General features: G+C 36.9%; 3 protein-coding genes and 2 non-coding genes across 6 annotated transcripts; 4 read left to right on the top strand and 1 right to left on the bottom strand.

The window, feature by feature from the left end:
• Nucleotides 1–1,427: 1,427 nt before the first annotated feature.
• On the top strand, nt 1,428–1,512 carry LOC111440062. Its single transcript, XR_002709902.1, has one exon. It is a non-coding gene; the product is annotated as a small nucleolar RNA SNORD25 (small nucleolar RNA).
• A 115-nt stretch (nt 1,513–1,627) lies between these two features.
• On the top strand, nt 1,628–1,772 carry LOC111440063. The gene has a single exon (XR_002709903.1). It is a non-coding gene; the product is annotated as a small nucleolar RNA snoR136 (small nucleolar RNA).
• A 3,088-nt stretch (nt 1,773–4,860) lies between these two features.
• LOC111440057 lies at nt 4,861–5,615 on the top strand. The gene has a single exon (XM_023077443.1). The coding sequence runs from the start codon at nt 5,057–5,059 to the stop codon at nt 5,399–5,401; it is 345 nt and encodes a 114-aa protein (XP_022933211.1). The 5' UTR covers nt 4,861–5,056; the 3' UTR covers nt 5,402–5,615.
• Nucleotides 5,616–7,718: 2,103 nt separating this feature from the next.
• Nucleotides 7,719–12,800, top strand: LOC111440054 (uncharacterized GPI-anchored protein At1g61900). The gene is made up of 8 exons (XM_023077440.1): nt 7,719–8,126; nt 9,480–9,659; nt 9,745–10,350; nt 10,579–10,824; nt 10,964–10,975; nt 11,220–11,363; nt 11,506–11,550; nt 12,390–12,800. Exons 1-8 carry the CDS (start codon nt 8,057–8,059, stop codon nt 12,458–12,460), a joined length of 1,374 nt encoding a protein of 457 aa, XP_022933208.1. The 5' UTR covers nt 7,719–8,056; the 3' UTR covers nt 12,461–12,800.
• A 3,481-nt stretch (nt 12,801–16,281) lies between these two features.
• LOC111440059 (UPF0051 protein ABCI8, chloroplastic-like) lies at nt 16,282–19,292 on the bottom strand. Of its 2 annotated transcripts, XM_023077446.1 has the most exons (3): nt 19,221–19,292; nt 17,696–19,174; nt 16,282–16,754 (listed from the first exon to the last, which is right to left on the bottom strand). In XM_023077446.1, the coding sequence occupies exons 2-3, from the start codon at nt 19,139–19,141 to the stop codon at nt 16,536–16,538; spliced, it is 1,665 nt and encodes a 554-aa protein (XP_022933214.1). In that variant the 5' UTR covers nt 19,142–19,174; nt 19,221–19,292; the 3' UTR covers nt 16,282–16,535. The 2 variants fall into 2 exon arrangements, with proteins under 2 accessions (XP_022933214.1, XP_022933213.1); XM_023077445.1 differs by having other exon boundaries at nt 17,696–19,292.
• Nucleotides 19,293–19,785: the final 493 nt, after the last annotated feature.

Raw genomic sequence — 19,785 nt, 5'->3', positions numbered from 1 at the left:
TATATAGCAATAATGAAACTTCTATATTGTGGTCGCAATCCATGGATAATGATCCTTTTCATTTGAGCTCCTCCAATGACAAACGTTGGATCTAATTCAGTAATCTCCTGATAGATTGACTTGACTTTATGAAAGTATTGAAGAATCGTCATGTCACATTGTGAGATTGATAATTCATCCTCCAGAAGTTGTAGCCTTGTATCGTTCTTCTTTAAGAATAACACACGGACATGTCTCATGCTTCTTTTGGTGTCTTGTTATTCCGAATGTGTTCTAACGTCTCTTTTTTTATTGTGGTTTTCAAGGTTAACATTGCTTTATTTGCTTTAATTTTCCATTTGTGAAAGGCACCATTAAAATCCTCCTCTGGCAGCGTAGTTTCACTCCCACTAACGACTTCCCAAAGGTCCTGTCCTTGTAAATAGGACATCATGCATGTTGCCCAAATATTGTAATTCTTCGTATTGAGTTTCTTAATTCCTCCAACGATTTAGAAATCACTCATAGTGTTGGCAATACCTTAATAATACCAAAGAAGTTTGTTCGACACAAAATTTGCAAAGTCACGGACTACTCACAACACAAAGAAAATTACTCACTAATAATCTCAATAAATCGTTTCTGATGTAGAAGATCAGACACAACTACAACCACAGAGCATACTATGCATTTTAAGATATTAAACAACCTATGTCAACCTCGCTCTGATACCAAATTGTTGAACACGATCGACAACTTTTTGTGGGAATCAGTCTCACTCCTTATTAAGACCAATCGAAAGAGATTATAGTATATTAGAAATAATTAAAATAATATCACGTAATTAATAACAAAATCATTTATCATGACGTGGCCTTGAGTTGAAGTTTAGAACATATTCAAGCAGGTAATTGGGCCGGCCCACTAATGACCCAAAACAACGCATACGATCTTTACCGAATTAGGTCAACACAGAAACCTAATCGGCGGAGATTCTACCGCCTCGCTATCTGTATAAAACCCGATAGCCACTTTGCTAATTTCATTATCCATCTTCTTCCGTCTCGGTTAGGGTTTCCGCGCTTCCTCGGAAACGAAGGTTCAGTTGGATTTGGCTTCAATTATTTTTTAATATCTAAGTTCTTTAGGGGTATTAGCTGCTTCTTCTTCATTGTTTATGATCTTTAGCGTTCGATGCTTCATCATCTGGCGAATGTGGATTCAATCTGTTCCCATTTGACTCGTTCCCTTGAAGCAAGATTGAGTGTGTTACATCCTGGTTTCTTAAAATCTCTTGCAGTGTTTACCATTACTACATGAGAACGCGGGAGTAACTATATTTTTTTTTTTATTATTATTCTCTTGTTCATGTGTTTATTTTAGTTTTTTTTCTCTTGATCCTTGTTGGAACTTATTTTCTCTCGATAAATGATGATTCGGAGTGCTGTTTTAACGGTGATGAGTCTATCAGACCTGTTATGATTTGCGAATATGATCGCAATCCATAATGAACATCTAAGGGACTGAGTTACTTCGTTGTCCTCCGATTTGTTTTTTTATAATGCTACGAAAATTACCACTAGTCTTTTCTTTTCTATCATCATAGTTTCTTTCTAGATTAACGTAGTACGTACTTCATGAAATATCTTTGGCCTCACTTTTTTAAAACTGGAAATCTATCTAGCTTTCTATTCGATGAAGCAGGATCCATTTGTGAGGCCTAAAGCTATGTTCTCCTCGCTATCCAGAGTTTCACTTTACATGATCCATTTGGACGTCGGAGAACTACATTTATTTTTTCGTTTCAATATTTTTTATATGTAATCATTAATTTAATCCTGTAACATTAACCTTTGATATTCTCAGCTGTCAGTTCCTTCAGGTACTACGAGGTTCCGAGCTCTTCTCCCCTCACAGACGAAGTTGGCCACTTGTATAACTGGTTGCTTGGATTTCATTCACAGGATGGTAATTTGAGATCGTGTAATATTTTCTTCTGCAGATTATTTAGGTTTCAACAACTCGTCAACGCGGACATCGTTTCTCAGCAAGGCCAATACCGTTTTTCTATGAATGTTGTAATTTGTTTCTGTAAATATTTGATCCATTTAATGACAACATTCTTGGTGTTGTGCGACATTATTGATTTTTTTTCTTTTTTCTTCTCGTTTTTCTTAATTTACCATCGTACTATGAATTCAAGTCTGGTGGTCTTTCCTTCTAGTTCAGACCAACAAAGCATCTATATCGATACCGTTTATTCAAATGACATAGACTTCTTTTTTACGTGATAAATCTACCGTTCTTTTTCAGTATCATAGGCTTGCGAAATTTCGTACAGTTGATATGATTCTACTGTCAGATTTTGGAGGTTTCATGAAGTTCTAAGTTTCTTTTTGAAGATGTTAACTTAGAAACACGATTTGAACTCGCTAAGAACATTAGACTCGGTTTATATTATCCTTGTACCATATCGAGATTAACAGAACTCGGTTTCGGTGGTACTCCATCGACACCGTCCTCAGAATCTTTCTCCGATCGGGCACTTTCGTTCACATGAAATATTTCTCGGCGACAATTCTCCCCTGTCGTCCTTCCAGTATCTTGTAAATCAATCGCCACTTCGCCGACATCGTTCATCATGCGACGTCGATCTACGTCGAGTTGTGATGACTGCATTGTTCCCATAATTTTCATCGTCGCCATTGGCTGAGTTGTCAAAATCGATCACACATCTTCACGGATCTCTGATGAGTCGCATTATATGTGCCTTGAGAGTGTCCATCGCTATCGCTCACGAGGAACCGTTCGTTCCTGTTTATACCCAACTTCCGTCCTTTCGTTATCCGCCGGCCAAATTTCCGAAGACTCTCCGGCGTATAACAGGCACTGTCATATCTCTTTCCAGTGACCGGTAGATTTCGAAATACCACTACATAAAATTAAATAAATAAATAAAAGCACTGATAGGAAGGTGTGTTTTGTTTTGGGTAGGAGAATTATTTATAGCGTTTTTATCAGGTTTAATAAGCCAAAGAGTTCTTGTGAATTTGGGATTCATTAGGTTGCTTTTCAGCTCCCAATCGAATTCATGGTCGAGAACAACAGAACAGGCTAACGAACTCACTGCCCGTCCCAATATGCTCCGCATATCTCATCAACAAAACTTCAATAATTGTACGAATAAATTTACCCTCTTCATTTATATATTCTTTAAAAATTAAAAGAATCGGACTTTTCTTAAATTTTTGGAGGAATTGATACTGGGCCTTGTCGGCCCAGTTAATTTTATTAGGTCTAATTAGAATAGCAGTGAAATAGATTGGGCCTTGTGATTCCATTTCCAATGTAGCAATTTCCAACTCTTGTTCAAGGATATGGGTGAAAAATGAAGCTTCGATTTAGAAAAGATATTAGTGTCTTAATACCATAGTAATAATAAATTATTTGGATATATATTCATATAATAACGTTAATTTTTTTTTATTATGTTTGCAGAAATTTAAAGAAATATCAAGAGTCTAATATATATTATATATCTATTTTTGTAATTAGTAAAATTTCGTGGTATTTTTTATATTTTATTGTTATTATTATTATTTTGTCAAAAATTAAACCCAATTATAGGTGAGTTTTGATATGGATCACGAGAATTTTATTAATTTACGTCATGTTATTAGTTACATGTTAATAAATGCATTTCGACGTAAAGTGAAAGGAATAATAATGATGCATTTTGCAAGTTCGCCAGCCTGTAAAAACAAACTAGGCAATATATTAGTGAGAGAAAATCAGTGATGCAGCCACGTGTGAGACTAAGAACCGTTGATATTAATCCGGGGCCCACGTTTAGAGGTAGTGGGCCATGGACCTTTCCTTCATTACCTCAAGTACTAAGCGGTCAAAGTCCAAGATACCCTTCTCCCTTCCATTTTTCACACTTCCAAAGATGCTTTCTTTCTACCCTTTTCATACTCATCTTCTCCTTTCTTCACTCAACTTTTCCACTCCTTCCTTTTTCCTTTTCTTCTCATTTTTTAAATATCTTATTTTTTGGGATCATTTGTCTATTATTATCTAAATTGTCCCTATATTTCGTGTCGATCAAGGGTCTAATTAAGCTTGACTAACCTTCATTGATTGGCCCTATAAGCTATGGAGACCGATACGAAGTGATCGGAAGTGAGTTAATATAAAATGATAGAGATTGGATGAGAGTCTTAATCTCGTTGTAATCTTCCCAGTTTTTTTTTTTTTTTATTTTTATGAAATTTGTATTAAATTTGAGATAGACGAATGAGAAAAAATAATAATTGAAAATGGAGTGGGTAAGAATAGATTATAATATATGGTTTAATTAATTTCTTTCTATAAGATGTTATATTATTGATAATAGTATTGGAAAGGAACAACGCCTTGATGCTAATTGGTATATTGATGCTAATTGGTATATAGATATCTAAATACTTCAATTAATAAGAATTTTGTAGAATAAGTCTAAGCCAGAAGTTAATTTAATTAATTAATTACATAATTATACAAGATATAACACGTTGGAAACATTTGATTTAGCATCCACGTCATTCCTTCTTATTCGGAATTAGCCTCCTTTTTGTGCTCATCCCTTGTGCGTCGTCGTTTAATATTTTTTACAATTTATTCGTGGCAAATAAACACAACTATTTTCTTTTCTTTTCTTTTGTTTAAAAACTTCCGATTTAAAAGAAATAAAATATTTTAAAAATAGATTTAATATAAAAAAATTGAAAAAAATTTCAAGGGTTTTTTTAAAATTTTTTTTTAATTTTATAATTGGCCTAAACGATGACGTAGGTAGGTGACCTTCCCCAAGACAATTTCTAGGTATATTATTTGGCAACTAATTTTCTACCTCTGCCACGTGAGACCCCGTCGCGTCCACCGTGGCGCCTTCTCCGACGCGGTCTCTTCCCGCCCGTTCCTTCCCCTTTCCTCTCCACACCTCTATTTAAGCAAAAATTTCCCTCAATCTCCTAATCCGGAAAACGAAATCATTTCGGAGCCCTAAAGCGAAGAAAAAGGAAAGAATCACTGTAATATGGGCAACTGTTGCAGAAGCCAATCCTCTACAATGATCTTCGCCGGAGACGATTGGGGCTCCTTCAGTTCCAAGCACGGCCGTGGCCGTGGCGGAAACGCCTCAACCTCCAGCGGCGATCCAGAGAAATATAGACTACTTGGAGAGAAGCAAACGTCGTCGTGTCCACAGCCGCAAGTGAAAATCAAGATGACGAAGAGAGAGCTTGAGGATCTGGTGAAGAATCTGGAGATAGAAGGCTTGAGTCTAGAACAAGTAATTGGGCGGATGATGAACGATGAGGACGAATTTCAAGGTGAGCACCATCGCTCATGGAGACCTTCTCTTCAAAGCATTCCAGAGTGATCGATTAGCGGTTAGCTCTTCCTGATCTGTAAAAAAGAAGAAAAGAACAGGAAATTCATTCATTCATTATATCGATTTGTTTTGCTGTACATGTAAATTAGTTCGTTGAATTCGGTTCTTACTCATTTGTAAATGTTAGGGCAAATTTGCATTTATTGCAAGCTTGAGAAGCATGTGAAGATTAAATTAAACATGAATTCCCACTTGGTTTGCAGGAGCTGTTATTAATTACGAGTGTTCTGCTCTGCATTCAATTCTGCAAAAGTTTGCCCTAGAACGAAAAATTGAATTTAATTTTGGAATAATTTTCAAAATTATGAATTATTTATGATCTTAAAATTTATATATATTTAGAAAAAAACGGAGTCTGCACACTTAATTCTGGGGGTCTATTTTCTCCGACAAGCATTGGCACCTTTAATACACTTGCCATCTAGTGGAGTTTACTTAACCCTTTATTGATATGCTATAATTTAAATTACAATAAATGATTAAGTACAGCTCATTGACTCAATTATGGGGTCTAATATCTACTAGCAGTGGGCTTGAGTCATTACAAATTGTATCATAACCAAACACTCGGGTGTGCCAACAAGGACACTGAGTCACCAAGAGAGTGGATTTTAAGATCTCACATCAGTTGGACAATGAAACAAAGTATTATTTATAAGGTTTGGAGCATTACAAACGATATTAGAGCCAAACACCGGGCGGTGTGCTAGTGAGGATGCTGGGCCCTAAAAGGGTGGATTGTGAGATCTCATATTCGTTAGAGAATACTAGGGTAGACACTAGCCTCCAAGGGAGTTGATTGTGAGATCTCACATAGGTTAGAGAACGCTTAGCCTCCAAGGAATTGCGGGCTCCCTAAACACCAGGGTAGACACTAGCTTCCAAGGAGTTGATCGTGAGATCTCATAACGGTTAGAAAACGCTTAGCCTCCAAGGGATTGTGGGCTCCCAAGACGATGGATTGTGAGATCTCATATCGATCGAGAAAGCTCTAATTCATGAGTCAAACATTCGTATGAAAAAGAAAATTGAATAGCTGCACGTAGACTGCCCATATCTAAATGCACAAACCTACTAGTACTACACATTATAGATCGCATTTTAATTTGAAATGAATAATAAAAGTCCATTCATACTTTTCAATATTCAAATAAATGTGCATTTAAATTTTTCATAAAAATCTGCTTCATTTTAAATGCACAAAAAATCATTAAATTCCCCCCCTAATTATATAAAATATAATTTAAATACTCAAAACAACAACAATTATTAAAACCCACTTATTATTGCCAATTTTAAATAATTTCTTGTCAATGACTTTCAGGGGCTACTAAATGGGCCACTAAATGTCTCTCTCTATTTAAATTTAGAATTAGTTTTATTTTATTTTTGTAATTTTTCAATCATTTCAAATAAATAAATAATATACTTTTTTTTTCATTTTAAATATAAAAATTCTAATTCATTAATGAATTAACAAATTTGAAAATTTTATTTGTATTTATTTAATAGATAAAAAATAGTAAAGTGTTTTATCCAATTTTTGTAATTCATTATATACCTCTTGAATTGAACTTTTATTTCTAAAAAAATATTTTAATTAATACTCAAATTTTAAAAATAAAAATATAATACGACTAGTTTTATAAGTAGGGTCTATCAACTCAAGTTTGCATGTCCAACAAACACAAATTATCCAATACGGAAAGAAAACCTCTCGAATTCCTCGGAACCAACTCGAGGAGTGTGGACGACTACTAAATATAAAGGAAAAAATTCCTCGAGCTATCTTTAGACGAGTTAATATGGTTAATGTTCATTTTCGTAATTTCGATCCACTGATAAATATTGCAGGAAGAAAATGTATGAATGGAGAGACTCAGGTACGAACCTTATATTACTATATTGGCCTGAAGTCATTCACGGGTTGCTCGACAGGATTGTTCCGATTTTATTCATTCAAATTTAATATTTATAATTTTATTTTAAAATTAAATGGAAAAAAAAAAAAAAAAACAAAGTGGATATGAGGCGGAAGTTATTTAATTCGAAGAATATGTGGGTCCCTAGCCGAATGAAAGGCATGAAAAACCAGGCGGGTCGGGAGGACTTCGGACATTTCCCGGGTAAGTCGGGTAAATTTATGAACCGAAAACTCGCACGCTTGGGGAAATTGGCACGCGTGAGAGAGAGAAGAAGTGGGGTCACCCTCACACTCATCACGCGTGCGAGGGAGAAGTTAGGAGAAAAGCAGCTGCTGCCATTAATGCCATTTCGTTCTTCTTCTTGTTCTTCCATCTCAACCTTTTTTTTTTTTTTTTTTTTTTTTTTTTTTTAAATTTATTTTTGTGTTGTTCTTCGTTCTTGCTCTTGGTATTGCAGATCTGTCCATGTGTGGGGCCATTCAGACAGCTATTACTTGAGCTGCTTTCGTCCCCACACACTTTGAAGCTCATTCATGGCTTCTCTCTATCTCTATCTCCCCACCTTCTCAATTTCTTCACTCACTCAACCACTTTCACTCCTCCAATCCCAATTTTGATGCTTCTTAAACCTTATTCTCTTCATTCCCTCTTCCAATTTCTCTTCCTCCACCTCCCTCCCTGCTTCTTTGGAACCCACACAATCTAGAAACTCAAAAAAATGGTTGACAGATTCTCTCTCAAGCTTCGTTTTGATGCCGTTCTTCTCCACACGCTACTTCTCCTCCTATGTGAGTGTTCTTAACTTCCTGTTTGTTTCTGCGTTTTTCTATGTGGGGTTCGCCTCTTTTTGCTCGATCTGTTGCCTTTTCACTAGCTTCTTCTTCTTCTTTAAGTGCTGAAGTTTAGGTAATTTTGTTCTGCTCTTCTTTCTCGACATTCTTGATTTGCTTATTTCTCTGTTGTTGTTTTGGATTGGATAGAAGAGCTGTCGTTATAGAAAGAATCAGCTTCTGATACCTAATTTTGCTCTGTTATTAACTTGCCTTTTTTTCCTCCATCTCTCATTTAATCTAATTTAACCAACGGCTAGATTAACTGATGAATGATTCAGCTGTCATTTTTGTGCTAATGGGTAGCATGCGAGCTGATGATACAAGCAAAGATCTTACTGGGTTGTCTTATAAATTTATAATTCAAGCATCTATGGAGTCTGGCGCAGTTATTTAGCTATACTCTGGAATTTATGTTCCTTTGTTGACTTACAAAATGTTTTCTGATACATGGTCTGGATTTGTAGAAGTAATCCTCACATAAGGGTTATAAATGAAACAGTAACTATAGGACCAAAAGAAATGAGTTTGGTTCAAGTAGTCGTGCTCACCAGCTAGCTGTTTTGCCGGAAGTATAACAGAGCTTTTGGAAAAGGCTCCACCCAGAAATCATAGGACCAAAAGAAATGAGTTTGGTTCACCCATTACCTTAAGCAATTAGCACACCTGACTTAGCCATGGATGACTTTAGGTTTTATATCCTTTTCAGATGCATTTATCTTCAGACAGAGATATTGTGTCATCTATTGAAGTGGAATATGAAATAGCTTGAAGCTGTTACGGACATAGTTGGATTTCTTTGTAAATGTGAGATCTCACATCGGTTGGAGAGGGAAACGAAGCATTTGTAAGGGTGTGGAAACCTGTCCTTACTAGACGCGTTTTAAAATTTTGAGAGGAAGCCTATAAGGGAAAGCCCAAAGATGATAATATCTGCTAACGGTGGGCTTTGGTTGTTACAAATGGTATCAGAGTCAGACTCCAAACGTTGTGCCAACGACGACGCTGGGCTCCCAAGGGGGTGGTGGATTGTGAGATCCCACGTTGGTTGGAGATGGAAACCCTCATTCATTATAAGAGTGTAGAAACATCTCTCTAGTAGGCGTGCTTTAAAACCTTGAGGGAAAATCTAGAAGGGAACCTCATTAGTGAACTAGCTCCTCTGCCTGCTTGTTCTGTCTCTCAAATTAGAATATTTATGTCACCTAAAACTGCAGAACATCATTATACAATAAACTAAAAAATGGTTGTACTTTATATGTTTAACGCGGTATTATATCTTACAAGTTATTTTTTTTCTTTTTGTTGCAGATTTCCATGAAACTAGCTGCATCCCGTCAACATCTCCAACACGGCATCTGTCGAATGAGAAACCAATGGATGATATGTATCCCGAGATCGCTCCAAGTGGGAATCCAAAGCCATTCCTTCCTCTCCTTGCCCCTTCTCCATTGGCACCCTTCACAAATACCACAGTCCCAAACTTATCAGGTTTATCATTGTTTGTCTAGAAAGAGTTAGTTTATAATGATTCATTGATTCTTCATTTCAATTTAATCTCTCATACTCCTTACAGGACAATGTTTGTTGAACTTTTCTGCAACCGAAACTTTGATGGGTGTGACTGCCATGGATTGTTGGGCCCCTTTCGCGAAACAGATGGCCAATGTTATTTGTTGTCCGCAGTTAGAAGCTACTCTTGCAATCCTTATTGGTCAGTCGAGTAAAGATACTAATGTTCTTGCTTTAAACGGGACGCTTGCCGAATATTGCCTCTCAGATATTGAGCAGATTTTGGTGGGGCAGGGTGCAAATGAACGTCTTAAACACATATGCAGAGTTCATCCAGCCAATCTCACTGAAGGGTCTTGTCCGGCCAAAGATGTTAGTGAATTTGAGACCACTGTCGATACGTCTAAGTTGCTTGCTGCCTGTAATAAAATTGATCCTGTGAAAGAATGCTGCAATGCAATCTGCCAGAATGCCATTTCAGAAGCCGCGACAAAGTTAGCAATGATATCTACAGATTTCTTGGGTATGCCTGGATCTCAAGTCTTGCCCGAACAGTCCGCCAGGGTTCGTGATTGTAAAACTATTGTCCTCCGATGGCTGGCGAGCAAACTTCACCCTGCTAATGCCAAGGAAGTTCTTAGAGTACTGTCCAATTGCAATGTTAACAAAGGTGAGCTTGAAAGCAAATCTTTTCGAACGGGGATTTACGAAATTCTCGTGATATCACTGTTATAATTCATCCACATCTCTATGTATTTGTCGATCCTACGCCCATTTGCCTTGTTGGTCAATGTCTACAACATTTTCAATTTTTTAAGATTCGAGTCACCACTCACTTCTGATGCTATTATCTTTAGCTACCACATCATCATAGATCTTTTCTGTGTGCTATTCTCAGTGTGTCCATTGGAATTCCCCGACATGAAATATGTTGCCGATGCTTGCGGGAATGCGATCTCTAACAAGACAGGGTGCTGCCTGGCCATGGAAAGCTATGTAACGCATCTGCAAAAGCAGAGCCTCGTCACCAACCTACAGGCTTTGGATTGTGCTACATCATTGGAAATGAAACTACGAAAGTCGAATATCACGAAGAACGTGTACGACCTATGCCATATAAGCCTTAAGGATTTCTCCCTCCAAGGTTTGTAGCTTTTATCCTCTTATGTTTCCAGATTTAAACAACTCCTTGAATAATTTCACATGGATTCTAATAGTTTTTTTTTTCCCTTTCCTGCCCATGTTCTAACTTGATAATGGATCTACAACTTTGAGCATTTCAGTTGGAAATCAAGGTACTATTTCATAAAAATTTACTTATTCCATATTCTTGCAAGCTAAACCTTTGATTACACCATTAGCTTTTGTTGGCTTAAAAGTTATTAGAAGACATACTGTTGGGATGTTCTTAGTTTTTAACGAAAAAAGAAAGAACGAAGAAGATTGGTGTCGGTCCATAGACACGAATGCAGATTTTTAGCCTGTTTTCGAAATTCAAATGATTCATTTTCTCTCTAACTTTCATTATCGTCTCGACAGAGTTTGGATGCCTTCTACCAAGCCTGCCTTCAGATGCCATATTTGATCCATCATCAGGGATCAGCTTTGTTTGTGATTTGAATGACCATATTCCAGCTCCATGGTCTTCTTCAACTCAAATGACAGCTTCATCATGCAATAAGAGTAGGACACATTTTTTTAAAACTTCCAGTATTTGGAGCATGGGTATCAAAGATAGACCCTTAACCAGTGTTCCCATCTTTATAAGAAAATGTCGAGTTATCGTCTTCTTAAATTTCTAATTGCTCGCGTTTTTGTATTGCAGCTATCAAAATTCCTGCACTTCCCGCAGCAGCATCTGCTCAAAGTGGTACTTATATTCTTCAACTATCCTCGAATTTCTCTAAAATACGAATATCATTACTAGTGGTCATTTTGAAACAGTAGTTTAATTTCATCATCATTCTTCTCCATGAGATCCCACATCGGTTGGAGAGGTGAACGAAACATTCATTATAAGGGTGTGGAAACCTCTCCCTAGTAGACACGTTTTAAAACCGTGAGGCTAATGGCGATACGTAACAAGCCAAAACGGACAATATCTGCTAGCGGTGGATTTGGCTGTTACAAATGGTATTAGAGCTAGGCATCGAGCGGTGTGCCAGCGAGTACGCCAAACCCCTAAAGGGGTGGATTGTGAGATCCCACATCCGTTGGAGAGGAGAACGAAGCATTCCTTATAAGGGTGTGGAAACCTTTCCCTAGTAGATGTGTTTTAAAATTGCGAGGCTGACGACGATATGTAACTAGCCAAAGCGGATAATACCTGCTAGCGGTGGGCTTGGGTTGTTACACTATCAATCTAATCCCATCCACCAAACACAATTTATACGAACAAGTGGATTCTTTGATCCATTCTTTTACACAAACAGTGGTTACAAAAATGTAGAATTTTCAATCTCGAACTTAGTCAACGATTACAAAACAAGTCATTACTAACTAACGCTCACTGGGATGAATACAGAATTTAATACCATGCTTTAATTGACCTGACATCTGAGTTCTGAGGTAATAGAAGAAAAAAAAGACTTAAGTGAGTCAGTGAGAGTTATGTAGATACAGTATCTAAGTCAAAAAATGCAGAGTTTTGTTAGGTTGGTTGACACATTCAAAGTGGATTTCCTCAAACTTATACCCCAACTGTTGCAGGCCTTTACAACGATGGTGTGGTACATGTGTTGCTCATTGCTATCTCAGTGGCCCTCATGATACTCATCTAGCTTATTTATTGCTATCTTTGGAGAAGACTGTTGTCAAGTCATCATCTAAAACAAGGATGTTCATGTTCAATGAAGCTTATGACGAAGTCTTGTATCCTCAGAAGTTTGATCCTTGTGAATAGTCTTAGATGTTCTGAATGTGGTAGAAATTTGAGTTGGAAAAATGGTTCCCAAATTCCTAATTTGTTCATTCTTGCTGTCAATGTAATAAAAAAGTTTTGTAAAGATATATTAGGAAAGCTGAGCAAAGTGGTGCAACATTTCAGATTTCGTTGTATATTTGGATTTCTATCCAACATGAACATAGCTCAATAGTGATTGACGTGTAGTCTTTCTCTTATATCTGTTCAAATACTAAATATTTGTTTTCATCGCGCTCGAAAATTTATTCGTTAAATCAAACAAAATCAAAATGAATCAGTAATAGCTTAAGTCTACTGCTAATGGATTTTGTTCACTTTAGCTTGTTACGTATCGTTGTCAGCCTCACAGCTTTAAAAAGCGTATGTTGAAGAGACGTTTCTACACCCTTATACGTAATACTTCGTTTCCAACTAACATTGACCGATATTGATTATAACTCTTGATTATGAAAATTGATAAGGAACAGTTGATTATAAATGATATTTTTCTGGAACGGTTTCAAAGTTCGAGTTAAAACGAAACTATCGAAAAGGAACTCTCAAAAAACATAAACACGAGTATTCATGAACGAGAAAACCGAATTTTTTACCTTCAATTTCGTTTCATTTTTCGATTAGAGGCAGCATAAAGGAACTCTCCATCCAATATCAAAAGGCATTTCCCTTTTCAAACATAGAACTCCACAAAACAAAGATAAGAAGACAAGCACTCAAGAAACCAAAGAAGGAAAGGCCAAAGCTTCCTCCTTAGCTCGTCCGAACAAGCTCTTACAAGTTCTAAGCTGTCCAAATTGCTTGCAGATCCCATTTCTTGCAGTGCAAATCCCCATTGACATCGTCTTCTTCAGCTTCTTCAACCTCCTCCCAATCCTTAGCTTAAACTTCCTTATTCTGATTCTGAGACACGAAGATCTCCTCCTACTGCCACTGTTTGCCTGCTCCATTATCTTGTAAATCAAGAACTGAGCTTGCCTGTGCTTTTTCTCTTCTGGGTCTTCCTTCTCCATCCTTGAGTACCCATTTTGCCTCCTTGTTACTAACCCACTCATATTTCCTCTGCTAAAACAGAGCCTTTCAGAAACAGAGCCTTACAGAAACAGAGCACTTTCTAGAGAAAATGGTATCAACTCAGAATCAAGCACATAAATTCCTTTCACAATACCCATTTTATATACATAAAGACAAAGAGAGAGAAGGGCATGATGATTGTTGTCATTTCTTAAATCAAAGAAAAAGTTAAAAAACATAGCTAACCGTCCATGCGTCATTCCATCCTAAGCAGAAACCTACTCTTATATTCTTCTATAACTATCATTCTGATTATGATTTTCAATATTTTATGATAAAACTTGGATCTTGGGATAAGTTTAAAACAACGCCAACCACATACAAAAAGTGGGATTATTTATTTATGAAGAAAGCTTTCAGTCTGTTATTTTGGGGTCTCTGCAATACTTATTTTGTTCATTGTTCATCAATCTCCATACTCTGATATGAAAAGAAAAGAACAAGAAATTGGGTTTTTGTTAATAAATAATGATATGGGTAATTGTGTAAAGCATGTGATGGATAATTATGGAGCTGTCTGGGTATGAATCCATGCTTCATACTTTGGAAACATATAAATTATTGCATTATTGCATATAACCTATGGTTTAGCATTGAAGAAAAACATATAATAAACTGAATAATTTTTTGTAAAAAACTATGAACCAGCTGCCAATAGAGTCAGCAAGTAAGCCAAGCCGTCCGAATGAACAGTGAAATGAAGCAATATTTAATTGGTCGAATCGGCGACCAGCTGGTGAGATACAAAGTCAAAAGATGGGACGTGTGAAGCTTGTCATGTGTAGAACAGACAAGGACTTGGGTGATGCCTGAAGGTTTCTTGAAGAGTCAGCTTCCCCACGGCTAAAGGGTCGGTAGAATTATTGGAAGAAAACACATTCATTTATTGGGTTTCCATTATTAGTTTGTATCATGCTGAGTTTGGTCAACTTTGCACTAATCATTTTATCTGTATAATTCTATCATATTGTTCAAAGGAGTTGGATAAAGGAAAGATTATGGGTATATAAGTGGAGTCGATTGTTTTTCAGTGGATCAGAGTCATGCTTTGTCTTAACCGTGTCGGTAAAACCTCTCTTGCCATTAAATTTCTTTATATCATATATGTTGTAGCCATTTTCGAATAATGTAACTTTCACTTATCTTTACAATTGTTAAATCCCATATCGATTGGAAAGTAGAACGAAACATCTCTTATAAGGGTGTGGAAATCTCTCCTTAAAAGACTCGTTTGAGCAGTGGGCTTGAGCTGTTAGAAATGATATTAGAGCCAGGTTACTGAACGGTGAGAGACACTGGGAGTAGGACTAGACCTTCACCATAGTAGGTGCGTTTTAATACCGTGAAACTAAGGGCGATACGTAATGAGTAAAAACAGACATCTTTATATATTGAGTCAATATTATTGATATAAAAGTTAATGTTTCCATGATGAGCATAGGATCCTGTTCCATTAATATACATTACTTTTTGCCAGAATGAATGGTTGAGAATAAGGCCACAGAGAAACATAAATAAATGAAAGTTGACCAAATGTTAGAGCTTTCAGCGAGATTTCAGACTAAAAGTAAAGAGTTTTGAGAAACAGAGCACGCTATTGGGCTCTGTTTTATTTTGTATTTGCTTTCTTCTTCATGCATGTCGTCTGCAACCATGCTCCTTATTATTTCCAAATAAACAAGCAAAGGATGATGTCTGTTTGATGTTTAAGGTCCATTATATTTACTTCCGAAGGTCAACTTTTGAGCATGATGATGTTTGCAATGACAAAGACAAAGTAACCTTCGAATCTGTAAAAAAAGATTATGTTTTTCCAATACGCATGTCAAGGTTATTGTTGATTAATGCATGGTACAATAATGAAGAAGCAGGTAGATTGTTTTATTACAGGTCGGTCGGACAAGATTTGATTCACAAGATTGCATCTTGATTCTGGATAAACATCTGCTCTGTTCATCAGTTTATTTTGGGCTTAAAGCACTAGATTCGTGAATCCTTCCGAAATAGATTGAAAGTATTTCTTATTTTTTAAGTAAGTTAGTTGGGAGGAAAGCAAAGCATTTTTTTACAAGGGTGTAGAAATCTTTCATTAGCATACGCGTTTTAAAAACTTTGAGGGGAAGCCCGAAAGGAAACCTCTAAAAAGGGCGATATTTGCTAGCGGTGGGCTTGAGTAGTTACAAATGATACCAAAGCCAGACACCGAGCAATGTACCAACGAGGAGGCTAAGCCTTGAAAGAGAGTGGACACGAGGCGGTGTGTCAATCAGGACACAGGGCCTCGAAGGGGTAGTTTGGGGGTTTCAGATTAATTGGAGAAGGGAACAAGTCCCAGTGAGAACGCTAAGCCCCAAAGGGGGTGGATTGTGAGATCACACATCGGTTGGGAAGAAAAACGAACCATTCTTTATAAGGGTGTGAAAATCTCTTCCTAACATATGCGTTTTAAGTAAAAGCTAGAAAAAGACAATATCTACTAGCGGTGAGCTTAAACTTTGACCTGTTCCAATTGTTAGAAGTTCGGAGTTGATGTCACAGCATATCAAACTAACTCAGAAATCCAATTGTCACAGCATATCAGAGTGTAAACCATGTTCAGACATGACCAGATGAACAATAAGTGAGGATTTTATTTATATATAATATATAAGAACAGCAAGTCTGTCTTCCAGATCTCGATCTGTAGCTATAAATGGGCGACTACAAGTTGATTGAACACTCAAAATTATTTACATTCTGCCCATGTCTTTGGAGGCAGAAGTATATTCCAAGCAGAGTGATGCAGGCTTGTGGAGCCGGTAATGCTAAGTAATCTATAAGCTTCTCAAGATGATTAAACCTTCAAAAGTTCCTATAGTTACCACTTAACCCACTGATCCTTCAAGCTTCAAGCTCATGAGTTGGTTCACCTCAGCACCAAATTCATCAGGCAGCTCGTTGAAGACATCACGACAGAATCCGGATATCATGGCAGCCATGGCCTTCTCATAGTCTATTCCTCTCTGTTGAAAATAAAACAACTGATCTTCACCAATCTTGGACGTACTGGCTTCATGTTCAATGCGAGCTGTGGGATTCTTCACCTGTTAGAAACGAGACTGAGTTCTTTAGATGACTACAAGGATTTGAGTAATAAAATTTGCACAAATTCAAGCCTAGGTTTTTGCTCATCTCAAGTATTTCATCTTCCAGACAGTTCTTGGCTTATCCCTATCAAAGTCGCCTCCATTGGATTAATAAAGAACTTTCTACTTCAAAAGGTATACCCTCAATCTCATATTATGTATACTTGCAACTCTATAATGATGAAGAAAACTATGTCAAGAATGCCCAAGTTATTTTGTGTAAAAGGAAACATACAAGAATTCAAAATAAGTTTAAGCTGCCCTTTCGGTGCCAAGATTTGAAGTTATGAAATTAAAACAAAGTGGCAGTGCATGCATGACAAGATTTTCATCTTCTGGAGAAATTTCAGAGAAGCCTTGCTATTACTTCCAAATTGTTTTCTCACACAATTTGTGACAGCCCAATTGTGACAGCTAACGGATATTATCCGCTTTTTTGATTTGTTACGTATCGCTGTTAGTCTTATAGTTTAAAACGCGTTTGCTAGGAAGAGGTTTCCACATCTTAAAAGAAATTAATTATTTCTCTCTCGAACCGACATAGAATTTCACATAATCATTAACTACTTCTTGTTCATCAATGACTCAAACTATAGAAAGCTAAAACATTGAGGCTATTCTTTGCTTTTTGGACAAGTAGGTGTAAGGATGTAATATTAGCGAAGCTTCCAGGAGGTGCTGTTTTTGGGAGGAACTTTGTAGTGTGAGATATACACTTCGTAAACATTTTGATTATTGAGATTGGTTGCTACCCTTGGATGTATGAGAAATTTCTTTTCTCCGAATCAAGTAAATTTTTGTGTAATTTCTGTTTGTGGGTGTGTGAGTGCAATCGATCTTACTTCGCTTTAACGCAGACAACTTTGGAAACAACCAAATAAGAAATAAAAGGGAATTACCTGAATGTATGGGTAAGTGTTGGCAGCAGCATTGTCACCAATGAGCATTGAATCACATTGAGACGAGTTCTTAGCATTGTCTGCTTTGGATTGAACCTGAACAAGCCCCCTATAACAGTTCCTTGAATTCCCAGCAGAAATACCTTTTGAGATAATTCTACTCCTTGTATTCTTTCCTTTGTGTATCATCTTCGTACCCGTATCTGCCTGCTGATAATTATTCGTCAGTGCCACCGAATAGAACTCGCCAACAGTATCATCTCCCTCCAAAACAACGCTTGGATACTTCCAAGTAATGGCAGAACCTGTTTCTACTTGTGTCCAAGATATTTTAGAACGAGCCCCGGCACAAAGGCCACGCTTCGTTACAAAATTATACACACCCCCTTTTCCTTCCTCGTCGCCAGCATACCAGTTCTGAACTGTGGAGTACTTAATCTCTGCACCTTCAGCACAATACAATTCAACCACAGCAGCATGAAGCTGATTTCTATCATAGGAAGGCGCTGTGCATCCCTCCAAATACTCTACAAAACTCCTGTCATCAGCAACAATCAAAGTTCTCTCGAACTGTCCAGTTTCCAAAGCATTGATTCGAAAATAAGTCGAAATCTGCATCGGGCACTTCGTGTTCTTAGGTATATAACAAAATGATCCATCGCTAAATACCGCCGAGTTCAATGCAGCATAAAAGTTATCCTCACTAGGCACAACTCTTCCCAAATACTTTCTAATTAGATCAGGATACTTCCTAATTGCCTCAGATATTGAACAGAAAATCACACCAGCTTTTTCTAGTGCTTGCCTATGAGTAGTAGCAATTGAAACACTATCTAGAACAGCATCAACAGCAACGTTAGCTAGACGGTTGCGTTCATTTAGAGGAACCCCGAGCCTATCAAAATACATAAGCAGCTCGGGGTCCGCCTCGTCAAGGCTGTTCAAAGTCGGTTTTTTCTTAGGAGCAGAATAATAACATAGATCTTGAAAATCAATTGGTGGATATCGATTATCAGACCATGTCGGTTCTTTCATCCTAAGGAATTTCTCAAAAGAATTCAACCGAAACTCAAGCATCCAAACGGGTTCTTCTTTTAGGGACGAAATCAATCGAATCGTTTCCTTGGAAAGCCCTTTCGGAATCGAAAACGAATCGATATCCACAGTAAATCCAAATTTCTTATCGTAATCGCGGTTACGAAGAATATCCTGAATTTTCTCATCAGTACTGGTAGATGACGGCGAGGGCTTACCTGGAGAAGTCGGACCGGATATCGCAGTTTCGGGTTCGTAGCCGACATCTGCTCGGACTCTGAAGGGCTTCGACTTCGAAATCTTCAAGTTAGCAATTCTGGGACTCTGCAGCCTTTGAATGGCGTCCTTTTGTAATTCCCAAGTGGGGTGATAAGGAAAGCGTGAAATTCCATTAGCTAGCAGAGAGGCCATGGATGATAACAGATGCTCAGAGTGCGAGAGAGAGAGAGAGAGAGAGAGGAGAATCTATACGCCGCTAAATTTCGGGATAATCATGGTGTCTCCTCGCAGATCTTCCCACGAACGGCAATTGGAAACGATTGTCTTGTGGCCAACACGAACCTCCACAACCCAAAAGAGAAGGCCGAAAAACACCCAAATATAAATCAAAATTTATATGTAATATGTCATTTAATTTATAAGATCTCAAAATTAGTGAACTACCAATATAATCATTTAATATTCTATTGAAAAGCAGTTATTAACATCTGAACTTAATTTTGATTTGGCTATTGAAGTTGAAATTTTTAATTCATCTTTAAAGTTTAAAATTGATTTTCTATTTATTGTTAGTTTAAAAAAAAATCGTCAACTTATTTAAATTATACATATCAATAAACAAAAACTATTTAGAACTTAATTTCACATCACAAAAAACTATTATGAAACAAATTCAAACATGGATGACAAATGTGTTCTTTTTTTTTTTTTTTTTTCAATTTTAAGAACCAAACAATTTTTATTTTAACCCTAAGATTTTTCAAAAAAAAAAGATATTTATATACATATATATATATATATACATATATATATATCTATATAGACACAAGTTTCTA

This window comes from Cucurbita moschata, unplaced genomic scaffold (assembly GCF_002738365.1).
Source record: "Cucurbita moschata cultivar Rifu unplaced genomic scaffold, Cmos_1.0 Cmo_Scf00133, whole genome shotgun sequence".
Lineage (NCBI taxonomy): Eukaryota > Viridiplantae > Streptophyta > Magnoliopsida > Cucurbitales > Cucurbitaceae > Cucurbita > Cucurbita moschata.
The sequence above is the reverse complement of the archived record's forward strand: the minus strand, read 5'-3'. Positions and strand labels throughout refer to the sequence as shown.

What these genes read in the sequence shown, in the direction of transcription:
- LOC111440057 (XM_023077443.1), top strand. Translation starts at nt 5,057, where the DNA reads ATGGGCAACTGTTGCAGAAGCCAATCCTCTACAATGATCTTCGCCGGA.
- LOC111440054 (XM_023077440.1), top strand. Translation starts at nt 8,057, where the DNA reads ATGGTTGACAGATTCTCTCTCAAGCTTCGTTTTGATGCCGTTCTTCTC. An exon ending in CACGCTACTTCTCCTCCTAT is followed by an intron (nt 8,127 to 9,479) that starts GTGAGTGTTCTT and finishes TTTTTGTTGCAG; the next exon opens with ATTTCCATGAAACTAGCTGC. An exon ending in AGCTTCATCATGCAATAAGA is followed by an intron (nt 11,364 to 11,505) that starts GTAGGACACATT and finishes TTTGTATTGCAG; the next exon opens with CTATCAAAATTCCTGCACTT.
- LOC111440059 (XM_023077445.1), bottom strand. Translation starts at nt 19,141, where the DNA reads ATGGCCTCTCTGCTAGCTAATGGAATTTCACGCTTTCCTTATCACCCC. An exon ending in ACACTTACCCATACATTCAG is followed by an intron (nt 16,755 to 17,695) that starts GTAATTCCCTTT and finishes CGTTTCTAACAG; the next exon opens with GTGAAGAATCCCACAGCTCG.